Below are 21,704 nucleotides of genomic sequence, written 5' to 3' on the forward strand. Positions count from 1 at the left end.
CCGTGAGGGCTTGTGGGATTGCCCACCAAAATCTTCATTTGAATTGGCCAATCATGGCCTGAGCGGGGGATGGAGCTTCAGCAGCAGATCAGAGTGAAGTCTTCACTCCAGTCCACTGTGGAAACATTTAAACCAGTGCAGCTGGCAGAATGGCAAGCCTCCCGCCACCCTATATACTGCTCTTTTGGTTCCAAGACCTTGCTGTTGTTCTAAATGGCCACCATATTCAGGGCTGGGAAGGAATTTGCCTCCAATCAAACTGGGCCCACTTGAGGGTTTTGCCTTCCTCATAGCAATCATCACAACTTTCAGTGGATAAGGCATTAGATGGAGTCTAGTATTGGATGTGGGGGTGATTTGGTGCATCACCCTAACCCTATGCAGGTGCTAAACCAGTGTATCCCGGTAAAAGGGTCTATAGTAAAGGACAAAAGTTTCTGTCCTGAAGCCAAGCAGAGGGAAGATAGAAATTCCAACTGCAGCTTGGGGAGTGTCAGCTTAGTCGACCTGCAACTCGAGATGGTCCTTAACCCAGGCATGACCTTGACCAAAATCTCTGCTTTCAATCTTAAGGCAAATTCAGGATACATACTCAAAGCCTACTGACATCTGTAATCAATAAAGTTTTGGCCAAATTTTAATCCCATAAAGTTGTAGTGTCAATTTGTTATCCTGTCAATACGTCCATCTTTTATCCATGGGAGAAACACTGTGCCCGTGTCCGCAGTAAGATGGAAATGTGGCATACCGGAGCAGAGCTGTGGCCTCTCTGGCCACCATGAATTCACACAGTACCAAACCGTCCTGCAGTTATATTCCGGATTCTGTTGTCACTCTGATTTCAGAGTAAATCAAGTGCCTAGAAACACTTTACTTCAATATTAATTCCCACAACAAAATCCTAAGCTATTAAATTAGTGCACTTTACTGTTTGAAGGAGTGGGGGAAAACATTTGTCCTCTTTGGTCTATGGAAAATAATTTCAGCAACTTGTAAATCAAAGCCTTCTTTTAAATGACAGCATCTTAATTTCCTTCTGTTTACAGTACTTTGGCCAAGACACTGATTATAGCCTGCATTACAGTCTTTTGCAATTGTTTTCTAAAAATCCCACTGAGTTTAGCTTGAGAGGAAAAATTGCTATTTACCAAATCAATTTCTTTTGCCTCAAGTCACTGTCCTGGGTATAGTTACTTATTGATTAGCTTCTTGATATGCCTTTTGTTTAGTTTTCTTTCATCTATGGGATTACATGCACATATTTAAATCTCCTGCTCATTTAAAGCAATGAATAGTAATCTCTTGTTTGTGCTGGGGTTCTGCAGATTTGCACCCTGATCCCAAGCATATTAATTGGAAGGCTCTTTGATGCCAGTGGGACTTGGAAGTAAGTAAATATGCTTGGGACTGCAGTCTTAATTTTGGAATAAGGCAAAATGGAACAATAGTGTATTACTGTTTTGTAGGCTTTGAAAGGGGATTGATTTATAAAAGTAGTTCCACAGCCCATTACTTTTAGAGTTTTCTATAAATGAAATAAAAAGCAATCTACTCTCCTATTGATACCATGAAGAATTTACAAGCTTAAGCTCCATTAGCATTAATGAAAGTTACCTACATACTGTGAAGCTGTGACAGAGGCACTGAAGGACATAAACCAAAGTTAGCCAGCCAACTGTGACCATTCCTGGCCTGCTATAAATTAACTCTGAAATGCCTAATTAAAACTCTTTAAAGGGAACACACACAATTACCAGTGTAACTTAACTGATCATTTTTAAAAAAAAACCAAAGAAGAAACCTGACATTTTGCAGAAATGTAAGCATATTTAAATTATGCACCAGTTAACTCTGGAAAGCATAATTATAGTGTTATTAAAAAGGCTAATAACAAATAAAACCCCCTGCTGTGCAGGGTTTTGTCTGTGGTCCTGAAACACCAAAGCTCCCAAAAGTCAATGTAGTACCTTCCAATTTTCATCAGTGTGCTCCAGAGTAAATGTTTCTGTCACAGTCTTATTGTGCCAACAACACTGTGTGGATGTACTGTACATATTGGAGAAGATGTTCAGGCTCTTTAAATGTGCATTTCACTGATAATTATACAAAGCTAACATAAGTTTATTGGGGAACAATGAAAACAAATTCACAGTAAATGAATTTGTTTGAGAAGACTGAATCTATTCCCACCCAGCTGCATCTCCTCTGCCTGGTAGTCTTCCACCTTCCTTGGAGGCCCGAGGTTTTTTACATTCAAGGGGTATATAAATTGTATGGTATCAATAAAAAGGATAAGAAACAGCACTTTAAAATGGACCTTATATATAGTCTGTGCAAAACTTACCAAGTGACTATTGCCCTTGAGGAAAGCTCAAGGGATGTCAAGATCATTTGGAATAAACATCTTAAACTGGACCGTGTCTGGTCTATATCCATACAAGAAGACAGAAGGGAAACATAATGAAATACCAGTGCCACCAGTATAAGACAGTTTCCTCTTCTTGGAAGGATGTGCCATACACCATTAAGAACTCACTCTGCAATCAAGGTATCATCTAAGTTAGATTACTGCAACATGTTATACGTGGGGCTGCCTCTGAAGACAGTTCAGAAAATTCAGCTGGTGTGGAATTCAGCAGCCAGGTTGCTCAATGGCTTTTTCTTAAATGAAGAACCAATGTAATGAATTATTCTATTCAATTTTTCTCTTTTTAAAAATAGTTTTACTCAGGCTTGCAGCTGTTGGAATGGAAACGTTATGATTTTTGCTTGAAAGGGAACCTAAAACTGCATGAACTAAAATAAAAACTATAAAACTTCCACTTAGTCACAGCAAACATTATGAAACCATTGCTTTCTTTCCCACATCTCCCCTAGAGCACAACTATAGATCAGCTCAAGTCTTCCCCCTGCCCCTCTGACAGTAGGCACTACAAAGCTGTCAAATAAAGCCCACTTCTCCAAACTGCCAACGATTTCAACACCAAAATTACAGATAAGATTAAAGCCATAGTCATCTTCCTCATAGTATCCTCTTTAATTTTCTTCTGTGAAGGTGGGGCATTAACAACAGGAAGAGACATCTTGCACATCGTCTGCCTTGGGGAATGCTTGCTTAGAAACACATACAATTTGACCTCTCCAAGCATCAAAGCCATTTACTTCATCAGCTATCTGAACATTTCATGTTTTGCAGTCTCCATTTCACGTTTAAGAAAACTAAAATTAAGTGAGATGGCTGTCAGCCAAATAAAATAATGCCACATTTTCTCTGTCTCCTTCAATTAATATAAGAGCACACATCATTTTCATGACTTTCTATAAGAGGAAATACCTTTGCTGTCCCTTAAAATCTTTTTATTAATTTGCAGGGGGAGAGATGTCAGCTTTGACCCCTCACTTTGACTACATGACAGAATGTTGGGATGTAAGTCTTTATTGAAAGGTTTATTATAAGTTGGGGATACAGTAAACGGCTTTATACCAAGTCAGACCACAGTTCCATTGGTATCTATGCCTGGGGTGGGAAGCACCCGGCTCCTGCGCCAAATCTGGCCCACAGCGAAATGACATCTAGTACCCCAAGACAGCCTGTTCTGGTGGTTCTCCTCCTTCCACTGGAGAAGGCGGAAGGTTTTCCTCCTTCCACCATGAGGTGGCTGCAGTGCTTGCTGTCCCTCATCCCCAACATGAAGAGGTTTCACAAGAGACTTGATAGGCCAGCCCCACCCCTCCAAAATCTAGCTCCTGCAGTGATTCTTCTGTACCTCTTGGCTGCATCTGCACTACTCTCTCTTATTTTTCTGATTGAGGGGAAACAAGGGAGAGCAATCAGCAGATGGCAAGGATCTGTCCAGGGAGAGGTGCATGCGACAGAGCTCTCAGATTGGTAATGTGCTTGGGCTTTTCAAAGTGCCTGTCTCCCTTGCCTTGCCTGCTGGAGAATGAGATGGGCATAAATATAGCATCAGCATCTGTATCAATATCTTCTTGGTTGGGCCAGGGGATCGATGGATTCCATTGTGTGCAGCACTGCACCCATTAGCATGCCCAAGAAACCTTCTGCACTGTGCACCCTGGTTGCATACCTAAGCTTAGAATTGTGTGTGTGCGCGCGCACACACACACACACACACATGAGAGATGGGGGAAGAGAGAAAGGCTGCAGTAAGAGGGAAAGAGGCAAAAAGGTCCTTTTTTCTAAATGAAGCTTGTCATAAGCAGGAGCACATTTAGGACTCCTAGTAGGTTGTTGTTATAAATCACAAAAACAGAAGACCGTTTTATATTTGTCTTCTACGTAGCTGCTTCTTAGATCCCATTCCTGGCTGCACCCAAATTTTGGCTCTGGCAGCTCATTTTTCCTGTGGGTACACAGTCCTTTATAGGGAAAAAAAATATTCCCAGTCAGGTTTACCCTGACTGGCAGTGGCCCTTCAGGGTCTGTAACAGCCCTGCTAGAAGATAGAACTGTTTGATTTCTGCATGCAAAGCATGGGCTCTGCCACTGAGCTACAACTATTCCGCCCTCAGGGTTCTCTCTTTACTCCAACACACCCTTTCACACAATTTTGCACAGCATCTGTGGTACATTCATGGAGAGTTTGCAAACTCGCCATCTTTTGTGCACCCATCAATGACAATTAACAAGGATTCCACAGACCCAAATGGGTCCACATCCAGTTATGCACATGTGCAGTTATGCACATGAACACCAATTCAATGTAAATAAGCACGTAGGATTGCTTTCCTGACCAGAACTTCATTCCGAAAGCTTTAAAAGGTGAGAAATTGAATAGCTTTTCTTCTGCTCAATCAAGCAGCATCCATAATTATTAATAATTATCAATGGGCTTGATTAGCATTTCTGCAGAACGCTTGAGATAATTTTAATCTGCCACTTTAGGTATCACTAATGTAAATCTGCTAAGTGTTCATTTCTGTTAAACTCTATATATCTATGCAATAATATTTTTAACTTTGATAGCCAATGGGCAGGTAGCACCTTTTGTGGCTTTGTCGTTGAAAAGCATTACTTCTCCCATAACAACACTCCATATGTCTTCTCTCATCCCCAAAATTAGATCAGTTCCCTACTGATCTAAAAAAAGGGTCAGTGTTTTATCATAAAATATCCATACTTAAATTATTGATATGTGAATAGCTTTAATGTTGTTAGGGCACAACAGAAATTTTAGTTGGAATATGTTTATTTAGTAACATCTAAACACGAAGTAAACCATGCAGATCTGCAAATCATCTTGCTCTGAACATTGATACAAGAGACAGCAAGCAAGAGACTACCCAAGTTTAAACTCTTTACTGAGGCCCACCAGTCACAAAATTGTGGTGAAGGCTAAACTAGTCATAAAATGGTGGGCAGATGGAGGTAGAGCTTGCCACAATCAGCTGCAAATACTGACATCAGTTTCTATAACTATCTTAATCCATCTTTGGAAATTCCTAAATTCTTTGCCATAGCATTTCTCTTGTGCCCAGGAGTTCCATAGCTCATATAATTAATGAGTGGCGGAGTGTTACATTAACTAGAATAGGAAATGGAGGAGATTTGACTTATGCATCTTCAAAGAGTTCCCAGGCCAGTATATTGGCTAGGGCACTCTCTTTTCTATTTCAGTCAAACAGCCTTCCCCAACTAGTACCTTCTAGATGTTTTGGACTACATCTCTCATCATCCTCGCCCACTGGCCCTGCTGGCCGGAACTGATGGAGAGCTGTGAGTCCAACTCTGAAGGGAAAGGCTGCAACAGAGAGTGTCAGTACTGCAAAGGCATTCTAGCCTCATTTCTTAGACTTTGCCAGTTAACCTCTGCAGGTGAAATGGAAGCCCAAGAGATGATAGCAGACAAACTCAAAATGGAAGAGGGCCAAAATGGAGAGCTCTACCTGTGGCAGCTACAATCAATGACAATACATAACCAAAGGCATAAGGAACTATGGATCTGGAGTAATTAGATAGAGATATTTCCCAAAGAACTGATGGGAGTTCACTAAGCCTGGATTTAAAAGAGTAAGGAATGAACAGCAGAAGGGGGAAAATAATGTCAAGTGAAATCAATGGAATTATCCATTAGGGCAATGAAGATGGACACTTGATTAAGAAAGCATGGAGAATTCTATGCTGACATACCCAAGCCCAACCCATAGGCATTACAGACAAGGTGTTGTTGTTTTTTTTAAGTAATCAGAAACATCTTCTGCACCTCAGTTGCTGGTGTCAAAACTTTAATGGAAAAATGTAATTTTTGGATACTAGAGAGTAATAGGATTCATGTAGATTTTGAGGGCAAGGATGCATCTCTGCTGCTCAAATTGTCTGATATCATCAGCTCTTTTAAAAAACCTGTCACTTCTACACATTTCTAAAGCCAAAATGGGCTATTTTTCTGCCATTACTTTTTTTGTGCTGTGCTGCATATCTCTTACATTGCATTTGTAGCGGGAGAGCAGTCTACATAGGACAATAACTTGACATTTGCAAAAATTGCCTTTCATTCACTCGACTCTGCCATTTAAGTGCTTCTGAGCAAGTAAATAACTGAAATTGTGTTAATGACTTATTTCAATAGCAATGATTCCAAGTAATTGCATGAGTTTTAGCTACAGAAAACTGCCATGTTGCTCATTTTACAATGTTAGCAAAATGCTAATATGAAAACACACACACACAAACAATTGTCAAGTTTACTGTGGAAAAACTGCTCTGCAGCAAAGCAAAAACTGTTCATGAAATCATGCTTCTAAAATTTATATACTAGAACAATATTCTTTCCCAAAGCTTAAGCAAGATTAATCCCAGAATAGCCTGTTTACACTGCCTCTTAAAATACAAGAAATCTTATTTGTTTTTATTAAAACACACAAACTTTGTGTTTGTGTTCCTAACAAACCATCAACAGTTGATGTATGCTGCAAACTCTTCAACTGATGCCAGAGTAATTCCAGGCAGTAAATTGTAAATAGTATAATAAAAAAGGCAGGGGAAAACCAGATATTTGAGTATCAGGAAAAGCTAAAATCTATAAAGTGTAAACACACTGCAATCTACAAGTCATGATTTACAAAGTTTTAACAACAGAGAAGTGACCTTTGTTCTGGACTGTCTCATTGTCTTCCTTCACCCACTCTCTTTCCGAAGCAATATTCTGTTCTGCAAAATTCAATGCATACACAACCAAGCAGCCAGGGGTAACCCATCCAAAAGTGTTCCACAACTCATAATCTGGAGGTCATTCAGCTGGGGAATTTAGGCTTGACATGTCACTGACACAACAGCATCCCTTTCCTCAGGGGGAGAGGCAACTGCGTTAGCAGAAAAGGAAGACTGGACACTGGAAATGTTCCATGAGTAACTGCATTTTTTAAAAAAAGGCCAAGAAAGTCACAACATTACATAAGATATTCAGATAAGAACCAAGAAAGCTATCTAAACCCAAAGTATGCAAACAGCAAGTTGCTGAAGCAGTCAAGCAACAAGATTTCCTTCTCTGCAAGGATCAATCTGATCACACACACACACACACACACACACACACAAAATACACACATACAAAAAGGCATCAGCTACTAGCATCCATGCACAACGCTGATAATTGCTGTCTGCCTGGAAGCAAAGTTGGCTGCCTCTGCTACCAGAATCTACAGTCAGAAATGTCAGTGGGCACAAACACTTCACATATTCATATCAGCTTCTTATGTAAAACTACTTGAAAATGGACGCCTGACTTGTATGACAAAAAGGTGCCATCAAGGTCAAAAGCATATTCTGGTTGTTGTTACTACAAGACAGACAGGACTGTTCTAAACAATGCAGCTACGATACCAACACCATTTCCAATATTATAGCTGCATTCAGACCAGCAGAACTTCTGCTATTAATAGTGACACAAGAGTCCTATTCATACATGCTATGCACAAGCAAGATAAACACATAAAAAGGGATCAGTCACACTGAGCAGCCCCACCATCAACACTGTGTGGGAAGCATTGGAAGCTCTTCTATTAGGGCAGAGCTTTCCAAACTTTTCATGTTAGTGACCACACTTTTTAGACATGCATCATTTTGCGACACAGTAAATTCAGTTTTACTAGCAAACCATAGGTTAAACTAGCCCCTTTCCAGCCCCAGGAGGAGCACTGGGAGCGTTCACGCAACACACCTACACACCACAGCTGACCCAATAACATGTCGCAACACAGTTATGACAGCTCTGTATTAGGGTTACCAGAGCATAGCTCTCCCAATATGAACGCCAAGACACCCCACCCCAATCTCAAAGCCACACACACCTGCTTGTCCCACACACATTATTTACCTCGGGGAATTTACAGAGGCCTGCAGAGACATTTCTGTCAATCTCCTGCTCTCTAGTCAATCAGGTGTCTGCACCATTCTGTCAATCCTAATCCAAACACACACCTATTGCAAAAATGCTCCTCCCATGTGTCACAGAGCAGAAAAACAATGTGACTGACATTTCAGTATTAGGACTTACCGCTTTTCAGCCCCCATTGTGAAGGTTCCCCCTCCCACATAGGGGAGCAGAGAAAGTGGCAGGGTTTGTGGTGAGCCAGGCTGGGCTGTTACAGCCCCTGACCATGTTCATTGCAGCCTGTTTCACCATCAGCCTGACAGTCTGAATATCCTAGTTGCATCCAAAATTCTTTTTTAGGCTGAGCTTTTTTCTGGATTCCAAATCTTATTTATCAGTATTACATGACCCCTTTCCTCTAAGGAGCTCAAAGTGGCATTCATGGGTCTCCTTTCCCCCACATTATCCTCACAACAACCTTTTGAGGTAGGTTATGCTGAGAAACAGTACTTGCCCAAGGTCAAACAGTGAGTTTCATTGCTGATTTTAACCCTGGTCTTCCAGGTCCTAGTCTACTTAATACCCCTACATATTCTGGTAAAAAGTTCCATATTCTGGTTAAAAATTCTGTTCCATATTCTGGTAAAAAGAAGCGGAAGTCAATAAGCTGGGGGAGGGGAATAATCATTTCCCACATCATCCCGATTCTGTATAGTTACACAGAGCAGGACCTTTTGCATAGCGGAACGCACTCTGGAATATTTTCTCTGCTGACACAAGACATGAACCGATGCCCTTTTGTTTACAAAAGCCTTCCTAGAGTAGGGACATGTGCCCTGTATTTTACTTATTGTGGCCCTGTAAAACTGTATTTTTATCCTATCCCTGTTGGGTGTTTACATTGTATTTTTTAAATTCTTGTGCACTGCTTTGGAGTTGTTGTTTTTTCAATGTTATGAGTTTTATAACAACTCATAAATATATAAAAAGTGAAAGCAGTATAAAACTTCCCCTTTTCTGATCCAGACAGAAAAATGTCCTATGCTGTTGCCCTTCTCAGCCATTGCCCACAACGTATTTATTATCGAAGATTTCTCCTTTCTCAAAATTGCACCACTGAGCTGATTCATCACAGACACCTTCTAGTTTTGTCCTCTATTAGCCCCTTCCACTTCCCCATAATGAAGAGCTCCCAGGGAAGCTCTGCAGGTAAAGGATTCCCCCACTCACTCTGCCTACCTTAGATTTGAAGTATGCGACAAGTGAGATTGAAGCAACTGTGATAAATCACCAGGCATAAGGAGTTCTAATCGTGTCATCCCATGAGAATTCCCTTCTTAAATATCAATCCCCTGCAAATCTCCCGTTTCTCCAACAGCCATAGACCAACACTTATCACTGGAGATGGAGAACTGGAGGGTAAACAAATATGACAAGAGCCAGATGAAGGTGAAAGGTATAGTAAGGTGTTCAGCATCAAATTACGGATGTGAGTTATTTTATGATGAGCTTGTTTGGTATCTGGCAACGGTAGCACTAGACAGGATGGAAGGCTGGTTGAAATGATAACCCCAATATTGGTGGTTGAAGGATGATCCAAAAGAGACCAGCGCCCCAAGTCTTTCCTTGCTAGGTTTGCCCATCCTCAATGCCACAACATAGCTCATATCCACTCTCATCCTTCAAGGTAAGTCAAAAATACAAATGCTTTGGCTGAAAAGTACCAACACGATATGAAAATGCTTCTGAAAAGGTATAAACATAAAAAAATAACGGTTAGCACAGACACACTTTACAGAAAAGTAGTAACATATTGAACACATGCTAACATTCTCAAAAAGTGGACTTTTTGAGAATGTCCACTTTTTGAGAATGTTAGCATGTGTTCAATATGTTACTACTCCCAGATTTTTGCACACTGGGGGTGGAGGTCTGCAGGAGGCTTCGATGTTTGTTTGGCTGAATGTGTTTCAGAGCCCTCTAGGGACAGGGAAACCTGCTTCAACACGATTCATGACAGCACAGTGGCTTCTAAGCACCTTCACACTCAACACATGAAATTATGAGAGGAGCCAGTGTGTGAAGGGGACACTGGGGTGGGGCTTGTGTGCATGGCTCCACCACTCTACCGACTTTTAACCCTTCCATATTCAGGCAAGTGAAATTTATACATCAATTTACTCTCTAGTACGCATATCTAACGTATTTGAATTTCACACTTCTTTAATTATCTGTTGCTTCCTAATACAGCGGTACCTTGGGTTACGTACGCTTCAGGTTACATATGCTTCAGGTTACAAACTCCGCTAAGTCAGAAATAGTGCTTCAGGTTAAGAACTTTGCTTCAGGATGAGAACAGAAATTGTGCTCCGGCGGCGTGGCAGCAGCGGGAGGTCCCATTAGCTAAAGTGGTGCTTCAGGTTAAGAACAGTTTCAGGTTAAGTACAGACCTCTGGAACGAATTAAGTACTTAACCCGAGGTACCACTGTACGTTAGGTATCAAAATCTGCCACCACCAGCGAGTAACCGGTTTCTCATTCGTAATGATAATCAAAAATGTAAACTTTATATGCTTTGCTACTGAAAACTTTGGTAAGAATTCTTATGTTCTGTACATCTTGAGTTGTATTTATTTTTAGAAAGGCATATAATGGCACAATAATGCTATTATTAAAAGCTATGTTTTGCCTGTGTGCCATATCAAGTTTCCATAATAAATTTTTGACAATGAAAATACATATGCACAGCCCCCTTCCAGCTCTGACTCCTGCATTCTAAACCATCCACCCCCAACTGTTATCACACAATATCCCAGCTCAATTGTATAAAAGCAATACGAAAGTAGATGAATATATCTTCATTTTTAATTCACAGCACAATCTACAACCCACCTCTGTATTTCTGATTATTTCATTTCACACTTGTATCAGAAGTTGATCCACTGGACGCTGCCTCTGATCTAGAAATGTGTACAGGTGTGTGCACCCACTCAGTGGGCCTGTTCAATTTCATGCTGCATCAGCCACTGCAAACGATACTCAAAAGACTCTGGTCGCTATGCATAAAAATTCCTTCCCAAATGAGTCTTGCAGCTGCCGTCCAACATTCAGTAGGACAGAAAAACCCAAACTTATACCTAATTGCCATTATTTTCCTCACTAGAGTTAAATAGGGACCACCACAGTAAGCAATTATTGCCAATAAAGCAGGGTTGCTGTCTTGCGGGCGCTAATCTGTCGCCTTCGAGATGAAGTTTGATGTCCAGGTTTGACCAATGGTAACAGATGATGGGAGTTGCAGTCCTACAACATCCTGCTATAAAGGTTCAGACTGACAGTTCATTCATGCAGCAAAAGCTCTGGTAGACCAGCGGGCACAAGTCATGTGCATTTCTGTCTATGTTTTTGCCACGCCTGTCAACTGGGTCCAAGCAAAACTGGTCAGGATACCAAGCAGCCATTGCCAAATTTACATGCAAGTACAGTTTGAGCTGATCAAGCTATCTAAGATACCCATACCTAAGTGGAAGTCTACCTGGATATCCCCTGCTGACATTACTTATTGGTTTGTTTTCATTAATAGAAGTCTTCAGCAGGACTGCCAGATTGTTGGCAGTAAGTATTGAAATTAATGCATCAGAATAAAATGGGGTGAATTTAAAAGCCCTCTCCTCTCACATCCACAGCAGAATGAAGCCACTTGGCGCTATTTTTTGCCACTGGGGATTGTATGTGTAGAAAGTCTTTAAATGAATAGGATAGATCACACGGCTTTTTCCCACTCAGCTACCCCTTCTGGCCCAGTGGTGACAAGGTGGGAAAGACCAACACATGAGACCTGTTGGTATAGAGTGGTATAGAAATTTAATAAATAATAATAATAATAATAATAATTTGCAAGACTCATGTGCCTTCTCCATTCACAGAAGTATCATGATCACACCAAAGGAAACAGACCTACTGCAGCTACTGAGAACTGCCCTGAGACCTCCGTGTATAGGGCAGTATATAAATTCAATAAATAATAAGTAATAATAAAGGAGGACATTCAGTGTGTGCTTTTCTTGGTAAAAAGGAGAAATATTCTATCTAATTTGAAGTATACTTGGAAGATAGCTCCTGGTACTTTACTGCTGCATATCCAAATTCTGAAGACAAGAATTAAGTAAGGTGGGGTCTAGGTTCTGCACAGCTTGAAAATCCTTAATTCAGAGGACATGTGGTCCGGAGACAGGATAATGGAAAGGATGCCAGACAAGTCTTGTTTCAAGCATTGGCCTTGTATTTCAGGTAGATGCAGGATAAAAGTTAAGAGAGGACATATTAATTTTGGCCATTTCTCCACAACACCTAGCTATACCCCACTTCCTTCCACAACATGTCTATTCAAACACAAAATTCTAGAATTCTATATTTGAAAGACTGCTCAGGTTTAAAAACAACAACTTTACCACAGATTTGTAGGACTTGACTCTAAAGTCTCAGAACTAATTCAAAGTCCCTCCAGATGTTGTTTGCTAGAATTCCCATCAGCCCTAGCCAGCACAACAAATGGTCAAGGATGACAGAAGCTGTAGTCCACAAATGTCTCAACACCCCTACTTTACACAACCTTCCCCATTCTAGATGTTTCCACAGCCTAGATGATTTGGATCCATGGTCAGAGATTATGGGAGTTGTAGTTCCAAACATCTGGAGCGAACTAGGTTGGGGAGGGCTGGTGTAAATGCTGATGTCCCCTTCCACATTAATATAAGAGAAGTCTGCAAAGTCCAGCCTCCTTCACTCTTACCAACTATATCCCTCCACATGGGAAAGTAAATAATTTCTAAAATCAAAAGCTGTATAACTGTGCCCTATTTGCTTAGCACAATGTGCCTTTCAACTGCAGCAGCATACACTTACGACTACAGCTAAAGCAACCACGCAGTCAGTAAAAAACAATACACACACACAAGTCTGAGAACTGCTAAGCTCATCATATATCTGACACCGGAAAATCATAACTTGCATTTATTAAAGAAGCATGCACTAAGTAAGAAGAGTGAACAATTCATTTTCATCAGTCTACTGTTCACTCCACAATTGTTCCAAAAGACAGTTATGGATAGTTCCCAAATTGCATCAAATAAATTATTAAGAAGCTTGTTCTGAGCACAGTAAGGAAAAGCTACACAGAAGGCACACAAAATTGTTGTCTTATAAAAGGGCCAACATCTGACCTCAGTTATACTTATATATAACCCAAACAAGAGAAAGCATTGTCTGAAGTATGCTTAATATGTAAACACTGACCAGGTTTGGCAGAAGAGCAGATATAAGCCCTGCCTTAAGCAAGTTTGCTAATCAGATCAGCAAAAATCAAAATCAGAGAATACAGCACAAAAATTCTGGTACCCTGGTTAAATAGGCTGTGAAGTGGAAAGAGTACAGTACATGCAAGGGTTTGATAATTTAACCTTAGCTGCACAGTAAAGTATAATTAAGAGGTATCTACTGCTGTTCAATACTACCAATCTGTTAGAATAGCTTTATAACCAGGTTATAGTTAGAAGTATAAAAAGACACTTATCTTCATATGTTGCGGTCAAATGAATTAGCACAGAAATTCTGGAAAATTATTGTTATAAAAAGTGAAAAAATAACAGATATTAAACTTCATTTAGCTCCTTTGGTGCTTTTATTGACCTTCAACAAAAACTGTGCCTTTGGCAAACCAAGAGTTAATATGAAATATCATGGCTAGAGCAAAGATATGGTGCACCAGATACTGGAAGTTGTCAACAATAACAAAATTATGTGAAGTAGAAAATACACTGCATGAACTAATTATATATGTGTACAAGAAAGGAAGCAGGCTTACAATAATTTTTTATTCCAAACTGATAAATACATATTTATTACTGGAAAAATCAACCACATTCTTCAAGCAATATTATTTATGCCTTCGATTTTGAGAAAATGAACACACCTCTCTCTCTCTCTCTCTCTCTCTCACACACACACACACACACACACAAAACACGACACACACATATACATACTGTTGTCCACATTCATCAAAAAGCTTAAGCTAATGAAACTTCTTCGTGATTCTTTCCAAAACTAATCCTGCACATCTCAAACTTCTACTGAATGTGTGGAAATACCAGACTGAGGAATACTCAACAGATCCAATTTGCCTAAGTAGATCATACTTATCAGTTATAATCACTGTTGCACCAAGTTCCAGGAATCTAACACCTAAATAAACACCTCCAACCCACTCCTACCCATTTTGCTAAAAAAGAAAAAGAAATCAGAACTGAGGCAGAAAAGAAGCTTATGTTCTGATCAAATTAATTTTAAAAGGAAGATAAACATTGATCTTAAATTGATTTAAAGGAACATTAAGAGCTCGCTTTGCAAAGTTTGCATTGGCCTATTCAGATGAAATTGTCATATATTACTTATTTGGAAAGCCTTCAAGAAACCATTTCCTCTCTACACCATTTATCCTGGCACTCTGCTACTCTAATATTTTAGGTCTCTCCTCCCTCCCCACCATTTCACAGTCTAGCCAACACAGTTCCTGTCTTCACCAAGGAACTGAGCAGTGAGTTTAAGTGCAAACATGCAAATGTTATATTGGCTGGTATCTCAGGTACTGTATTACCAGTTTTCAACAGAAATGTCCTATTTTGTGGATAAAGTGAATTCTACAGTTGAATGTAACAGACTGCAATATTGTGGCAATGCCTAAAATATATGGTGTCAGTAAATATTTCTTATCCACAAGAAATGTAATTTAAATTTGGAAGCACAAATGCATCCAGTCCCATTCCATAAAGGAGAAAGTACTTGACTTGCTAAGGATTATCATACAAGGAGAGACTTTTGAAAGCAAAACTGCTGAAAGAACAACGAGAAAACGAATCATTTATGCAAGCAGTTTTAAAAAATCATTATAAAGGAGACACTCATTTCTTCCTCTCCCAGAAGTGATAGGGTATTATTTCATTTGCCTTAAGTGCTTAAGTGTCAAACGAGGTAATCTAGACAGGCCACGTTAACCACCAGGTGTTGCACTGTAAATTCTGGAGGCAGAGAATTAGATTGCCACCTGCAGGTGTACTTAGCCTCCCCCCCACACACTTCTTTCCCCCAATAACACAATATAAGAAGTAAAAATGCAATGTTACAAGAAGTATTGATCATTTATACACCGCATGCAGCAGTCTAACAACAGCTACTTATGCTGAACAAAAAGTAAAACATAATTTCCAATAAATACCAGTGACACATATCTTATTCACACACAATACGTGTTCATCACTGGATGTCTTAGTACTTGGTGATTCACAAATTAATGTATGGACTGTATTTGAGTTGATGTCAGATGATCTGAATGCTCTGTATGTGGTATTTGGTCTGGGATGACTGTTTCACAAACTGATGTGATCACTTGATGCTGCAGTCATCCAGAGATGAGATAGGTATATGCAATCTCGCCCAGTCTGTCTATTAAAGAGTCAGGCATTTATAATGGACAAACAGTGATTGAGCTTACATCATTACATTTGCAATCCTATACATTTCTACTCGGACGTAAGTCCCAATGCTTTCAGTGGGGCTCACACACAACTAAATGCATTTAGGATTGCAGTCTTGGGCTATAATACTAAATACACTTACTAGCAATCAACCCCCATTATACACAATCGAGTTGAACATCCAATGAAACCTGTGTAGGACTGTACCATGTGTGAAAGTAGAATTTGTGGTACAGTAGGCCCATATGGTTTTTCCATAGGTACCCAGACTATAACTTACATTTACTACAGAACCAGTTGTGCTCATTTTGAAATGGAAGGAAATACATTATTAAAGAACCTCACAAGCAATTTTGAAAGTTAGCTAGTAGCCCACAGTTCAGAAAAAGAAACATAAATCCATTTACCTGATACAATTGGTGCTAGCCTGAATATGTCTGATAATCTGCTGTTAACTGGTTCATAAGGCGACTCTTCAAGCAAGTCATTCCCTAAGGACAATGAAAAAAAATGCTTTGTTTTTCTCCCATGTTTATTACCTTCTGAAACCTCAATACAACCAGAAGTTCCAGCCTATAAAGCTCAACATACAAATCCAACCAGCCATTACTTATTTGCCCCAACTGGGTCACCACTTCCTCCCCAGGCCCTTTCTCCAAAACCTAGGCCTGCCCCATCTTCTTGTACCCTTTGCTGTAGGGTTAGTGATTCTACTATAGAAATATAGCTTCCGCAGAACTATTGCCTCCCTCCTGTGGCTGTATTGAAGACAAATGTTAAATAGCATCATGCTGGATCACCCCAGCATATAGTCTAAAATAATGAGGGAAGGTCTTTTTTCATTCCCATCCTATATCACTTATTCTTAAGAAGCTAGTGTTAAAATCTGGTTTCTTTTACATTACAGAAGCTTCAGGAGAGCAGTATTTTGCCAATAGCTCCTCTTCCTCCTCCACCATGACATGGAATGATTATGGAACAGGTGGTTACCTGAAATCATCCTGATTTCAAGAGATACAAGGGGAGGGAAGTTTTGTGGTGTGGTGTGGTTATAAGACTATTAAGTAAATTCCCATATATCCAGAGTTATGACTTACTTTGCATTTAGATATTATCTTCCCTTACTTGAGGCAAGGGGAACCAATGAAACTGAATCAAATGCTACAATCTTACACATAATTACCTGGGAGTAAGCCCCATTGAACTCACTGGGACTTACATCAGTACAGATGTGCCCAGTAAAAGCAGCCACTCTCTTTTAAAAGTGAGAGGATGTAATATCCAGTAGAGACTAGCCAGTAATAGGTATAATTTAGTGTGAAAGCTAAAACCAATAAATCCAAAGTCATTAAATTATTCAGTGTTGTCATTGACTAAAATATTGATTTCAATTAGGTGCCACAGGTGTGGAAGCTTTAGAAGAGATATTATAAAACATATCAAGGACAACAGAACTGGGTCTTAAATTCCCAAATCAACAGAGTCAGATTCCAATACTGTATTGTCTTGCTGCATCAGGAATCAATGAACATTTTGTCAAGTTCAATACTCTAAACAGTGAACAATTAGTAGGTTCTCTGCATCTGGACCCTTTTCCCTAAAGTATCTACAATCCTACAAGCCATATGCTTACGTAAGTACACAAGCGGAAAGGAGGCCGCTTTTAAAATGAAGACCCTGTGTAACTTTTCGGGTCAGTTAGGAAACAATTAATTACAGCTTGACACAGTGGGTGAGGAGTGACCCCTCAACCCTGTGAAGTTTGATCTCATTAACAAGTGCTGAGGAACCTTTGGGGTAGAGAAGTAAAGTACCTAATGCCCTAATCTTTTGACTTCAGTTTACAAAGGTCAGCTGAGTCCCCCTGGAGGAAATCTTTTATCCTGCATTTCCCAACAACAGGCGACGACTGCAGCAGCAACAGCTGCTCTGCCTGGGTGGCTGGAAAAGGTCCTTAGAACACAACGAGAATTACAAGGTCAGCTCATGGTAGATCAGAGGAGCAGAGGTGGGGAACCCCCATGCTAATCAGAAAGTGGGGGGGGGGAGTGTGTGGAATGGTTCAGTGTTTTGTAACGTACCCTGTAAGCTTTGGTACATGCTCCAGTAAATACGTAGGCAATTTTTCTCCTTCTTCATGCCTCTCTTGCAGCGGCAATTGTAGAGAGATTTCTGCTTGAGAGCCTCCATGGCGCTCTTGCACTCGTCCTTTGCCTCCAGGCCTGTCGCCCGACTGAAGTTGCTCTCTTTGCCTGCCACGCACTGCCTCAGTGTCCTGTATTTCGTGCTGCAGCTCTGCTCCCTGAGGCACTGGTCACTGGCTTTCACACAATCCAGGCGTTCCCCTCCAAGCAGCCCACTCACTTCTGCGGACAAGAGGACTTCTACATTCAAAGAGAAGGAGGAGAAGAAAACACATTTGAGGCTGTGTGTTGACAGAGATGCCAACTTAGGAGGGACTCTAAAAGGACATAAATAATTGGGGAAAGCAAGGGAGTGAATGCTTTACTCGAGCTCCCTTTCCTCCCCCATCAAGCATATTAGAGGAGGGAAACAGAGCTTCCCAACAGAAAATCCAGCTTCCTTCCCTACCCCCCCCCACCCTACAAATCAAGTACTTAAAACTGCATCCCTACAAAATGAATGCCCCAATAGAACATACAGAGAGGTTCTCCCTCCCTATTACACAGCCAGTTTCTCTAGCATCAAAAGAGTTTGGGAACATAACTGAATTTTTGCTACACCTGGATCCTGGACCTTACGTTATTCCCAGAAAAGTATTCATTTAATTTTACTGGATTAACTACAGCCAGACCAGGAATCCCCAGATTGCTTCAATTTACAAGACAAACCACAGGGGTTCACTTGTGGAGTAAAAGATCTACTCCCTCTCTCAATTCAATGCTCTTCTCCTTCATGCGCTGCTGAGAGCAGCAACAGTGGGTTAAGTGCTTGCTCTCAGTTTTCACAAAGGGTTTGCTGTGATTTTAATGACAGTCGTGAACAGCTAGGCGAGAGAGATCTCTTTAAAAGGCTGTGATTACTATACTTTCTACAGGAAAGGTACAAATTGACAAGGGTTTTGTTCTGGTATTGCTCTCCATCCAGGACTTTTCACGGAAGCAGTCAAAGCAGACCGTAGCCACCCCAGTTCCTTCCTTACCGCATTTCTTTTCTCGCTTATGGAAACACAGGCATGCACACACACATTTGTACATCATGCCTATTGTCAAAACAGAGCAGATTTGTAGCATAAACCATTTTCCCCAACAGAAGATGCAACCATCCATCTCATACATAAACGTCCCCACTTCCCTTCTCAGCAAGTTGCCAAGGTTGAGATGGTTTGAAAGTTTCCCTTCCAACTTGCTAACAGATAGTTGAGATCTCCTCTGATCTTTTGATGAGCACTCTGTCCCTGTCAAAGGATGTTTGCCAAAGCTGTGATTTAAAAACTACAGAAAACTTCAGGGATCCCTCTTTAAAGAGCAGTCTGGCGGACGGCGGTCCACACACATCTCAGATCTCCACAAAAGCAAAGCCTTGGACTTTACAGAGCCCCCCCCTCCCCGCCCGAGCCTGAAAACACCAGACACTTACCCATTAAGGGCAAAACGAAGTATAAGGTGGCCAGAGACATCTTGCTCTTTTGCCGGTCGTCCTCCCCAGTGCGCTCGTTTTCTGCCACTCCAAGAGGCGATCAGCACGTCGATATTCCAAACCAGCGCGGTTCCAAAGCCCCCAAGTTCATATCCACGGAATTCCCGAGAAAAATCCCCCACCCCGCCCGCCTCTGTCCTCTCCGTCCAACAGCACCAGTACCAGCAAGAGCGGCTGCTCTGCAAGAAGAAAAAGAGGAAAGGGAGAAGAAAAAGACGAAGGCTCTCCTCTCAGATCTTACATCCCAGCATCTTGGAAAACAGGAGTGTGTTTTTCTCAATGAGGGAAAAGAGCAAGAGGGAGGGAGGGAGGGGGAGAAAGGGGGACTCACGCCGGGGGAGCGCGCGAGTGCGACACACAAGAGCAGCTTTCGCCTGCCTCTTAGGGAGGGGAGGCACTTTTTCGCCCCCGGGGAGGGGCTCCAAGAAAGAGGCACACACAAAAAAACCAGAAGAGAGGGGGTAGAAAGGAATCAATATCCAGCCGCTTGTCCCCAGTCCCGCGGCCACACACGATCACTCCGCCAAATCCGCTTTTCCTTCTCCTTTACAGGCGACTCCAACTCATCATGGTGTCTGTGCGGCTCCGGGCTGGCCCGATTGCGCCTCCTCCTCCACCACCACCCCTTCCCGTCTCTTTCCTGACGGAGTTTACACCTCCTCGAGTCCGCAGGCGCTTTTAGAAATGTTTCTAGTTAGCTTTGCCCATCACCTCGTTGAGCGGCGGCGTGGAGGGGGAGACACAGAAGAGCGGGAGAGACTGCGCCTGGTAAACCCTCCGAGACGCCTTTTGTATCGCTGCCGGGGTTTTCTTCTGAGCTCACGTTGCCCCCTCTGTTGGAGAACGAGGCGCACGCAGCGAGCAGACGGAGCTATTGATCCCGCGGAAGGGGACGGCGGAGGAGGCTCTTCCAGCAGGTGCAGCCGCGCGCCCGGGTGTCGCCGTTCGCCCAGCTTAAGGCAGCGCTGCAGTCCTGGCGTCGCTCACCTGCGTGGAAACCCAATGAGCTCAATGGGACTTGCTTCTCTGGAGACGGATATATGTCCATAGGGTCCCACTCTTTCGAACCCAACCTGCCTTCCCCAAAGTTTCCCCCCTCTCTCTCGCCCTCACAGCAAGCTCCCAAATCTGGGTTCAACGACGCATTTGGCGCTCTTTATGGCCAAAGGAAAGCGCCAAAATGTACGCTTTTCTTCGCATGTGGAAGTGGGCGGGGTTTTTATTTTTTTTAAAAAACGACCCAACTAGGGTAACTCTTTAGCAATGTCGTCTCGGAATGAGCGGGAACTCTTCCGCAAGCAAAACCTGAAGGAATCTTTCGTAACAAACCAAGGTGGTGGGTGTCCATTTTGGAAAGGTGACTTAAGTTTCGCCGGGCGGCCTGCAGTTTTCAAAGTACTGCCCAGCAGCGGCTCCTGCCTCTTCGCTTCCCTTCCCCAACTTGTCTCGGACAGAAACTTTTAGGCCGCCTCGCCTTTCGAGGGTCCTCGTGCTTGGGGGGACGCGCTCAGGCGCACAGAAACACGCCGCCTTTCCGGTTCGCGCCGGGGAAGGAGCAGCGGTCTGGATCGACGCCGCATGAGGGAGGGGCGTCTCTCAACTCGCGCGCCTCAGAAGCCTCGATCATTGTTACTGATAGGAAGACTTCAAAGAAGTGGCAATTCCTCTCAGCCCTGGGCTATGAGGAAATCACGCAGGGGATTCGCCAAAAAGAAATGCTCTAGTGAAGGTTTTGCAACATTACCTTTCCCTCCTTTCAAGGATAAAACTCCCACTAGCTTCAATTTACTGCGGCTGTTGATACCAAATGTTTGCTTAATGCCACACAGTTAAAGCTACCCGTTAAACAGTAAAGCACTAACATGTTTTTTTATTATCGAAGATTTTATCATATTAAAACCACTAGGGGTTTTTAAAATCTAGTTATAGCACCCAGTGCAAGCGATTATAGAAAGCAAGCAAATGTCATTTATAAAGGCATGATCAGTGCTGGATTTATGCATAGGCTAAGTAGGCTGAAGCCTAGGGCCTCTTAAATTTGTTGTAAACTGCCCTGAGCCCGGTTTTTGAACCGGGAAGGGCAGGGTATAAATAAAAAATTATTATTATTATTATTATTATTAAGCACCCATGGCAGTGGGCCATCCAACATCTGCTTAAAAACCTCCAAGGAAAGCTT

The 21,704-nt window shown here is 41.8% G+C and overlaps 1 protein-coding gene across 1 annotated transcript in view; it reads right to left on the minus strand.

Annotated features, from left to right (window-relative positions):
• GFRA1 (GDNF family receptor alpha 1) overlaps window positions 1-20,591 on the minus strand; it is a 179,851-nt gene extending 159,260 nt beyond the window's left edge. The window contains exons 1-3 of the mRNA XM_081912199.1: window positions 19,466-20,591; window positions 17,947-18,249; window positions 16,273-16,356 (exon numbers count right to left, since the gene is read on the minus strand). Coding sequence (XP_081768325.1) covers window positions 16,273-16,356; window positions 17,947-18,249; window positions 19,466-19,505 — 427 coding nt within the window. The 5' untranslated portion in view covers window positions 19,506-20,591. The remainder of the gene's footprint in view (window positions 1-16,272; window positions 16,357-17,946; window positions 18,250-19,465) is intronic.
• Between the last annotated feature and the right edge of the window lie 1,113 nt (window positions 20,592-21,704).

This window comes from Podarcis melisellensis (genome assembly GCF_964234715.1).
Source record: "Podarcis melisellensis genome assembly, chromosome: 5".
NCBI classification, from domain to species: Eukaryota; Metazoa; Chordata; class Lepidosauria; order Squamata; family Lacertidae; genus Podarcis; species Podarcis melisellensis.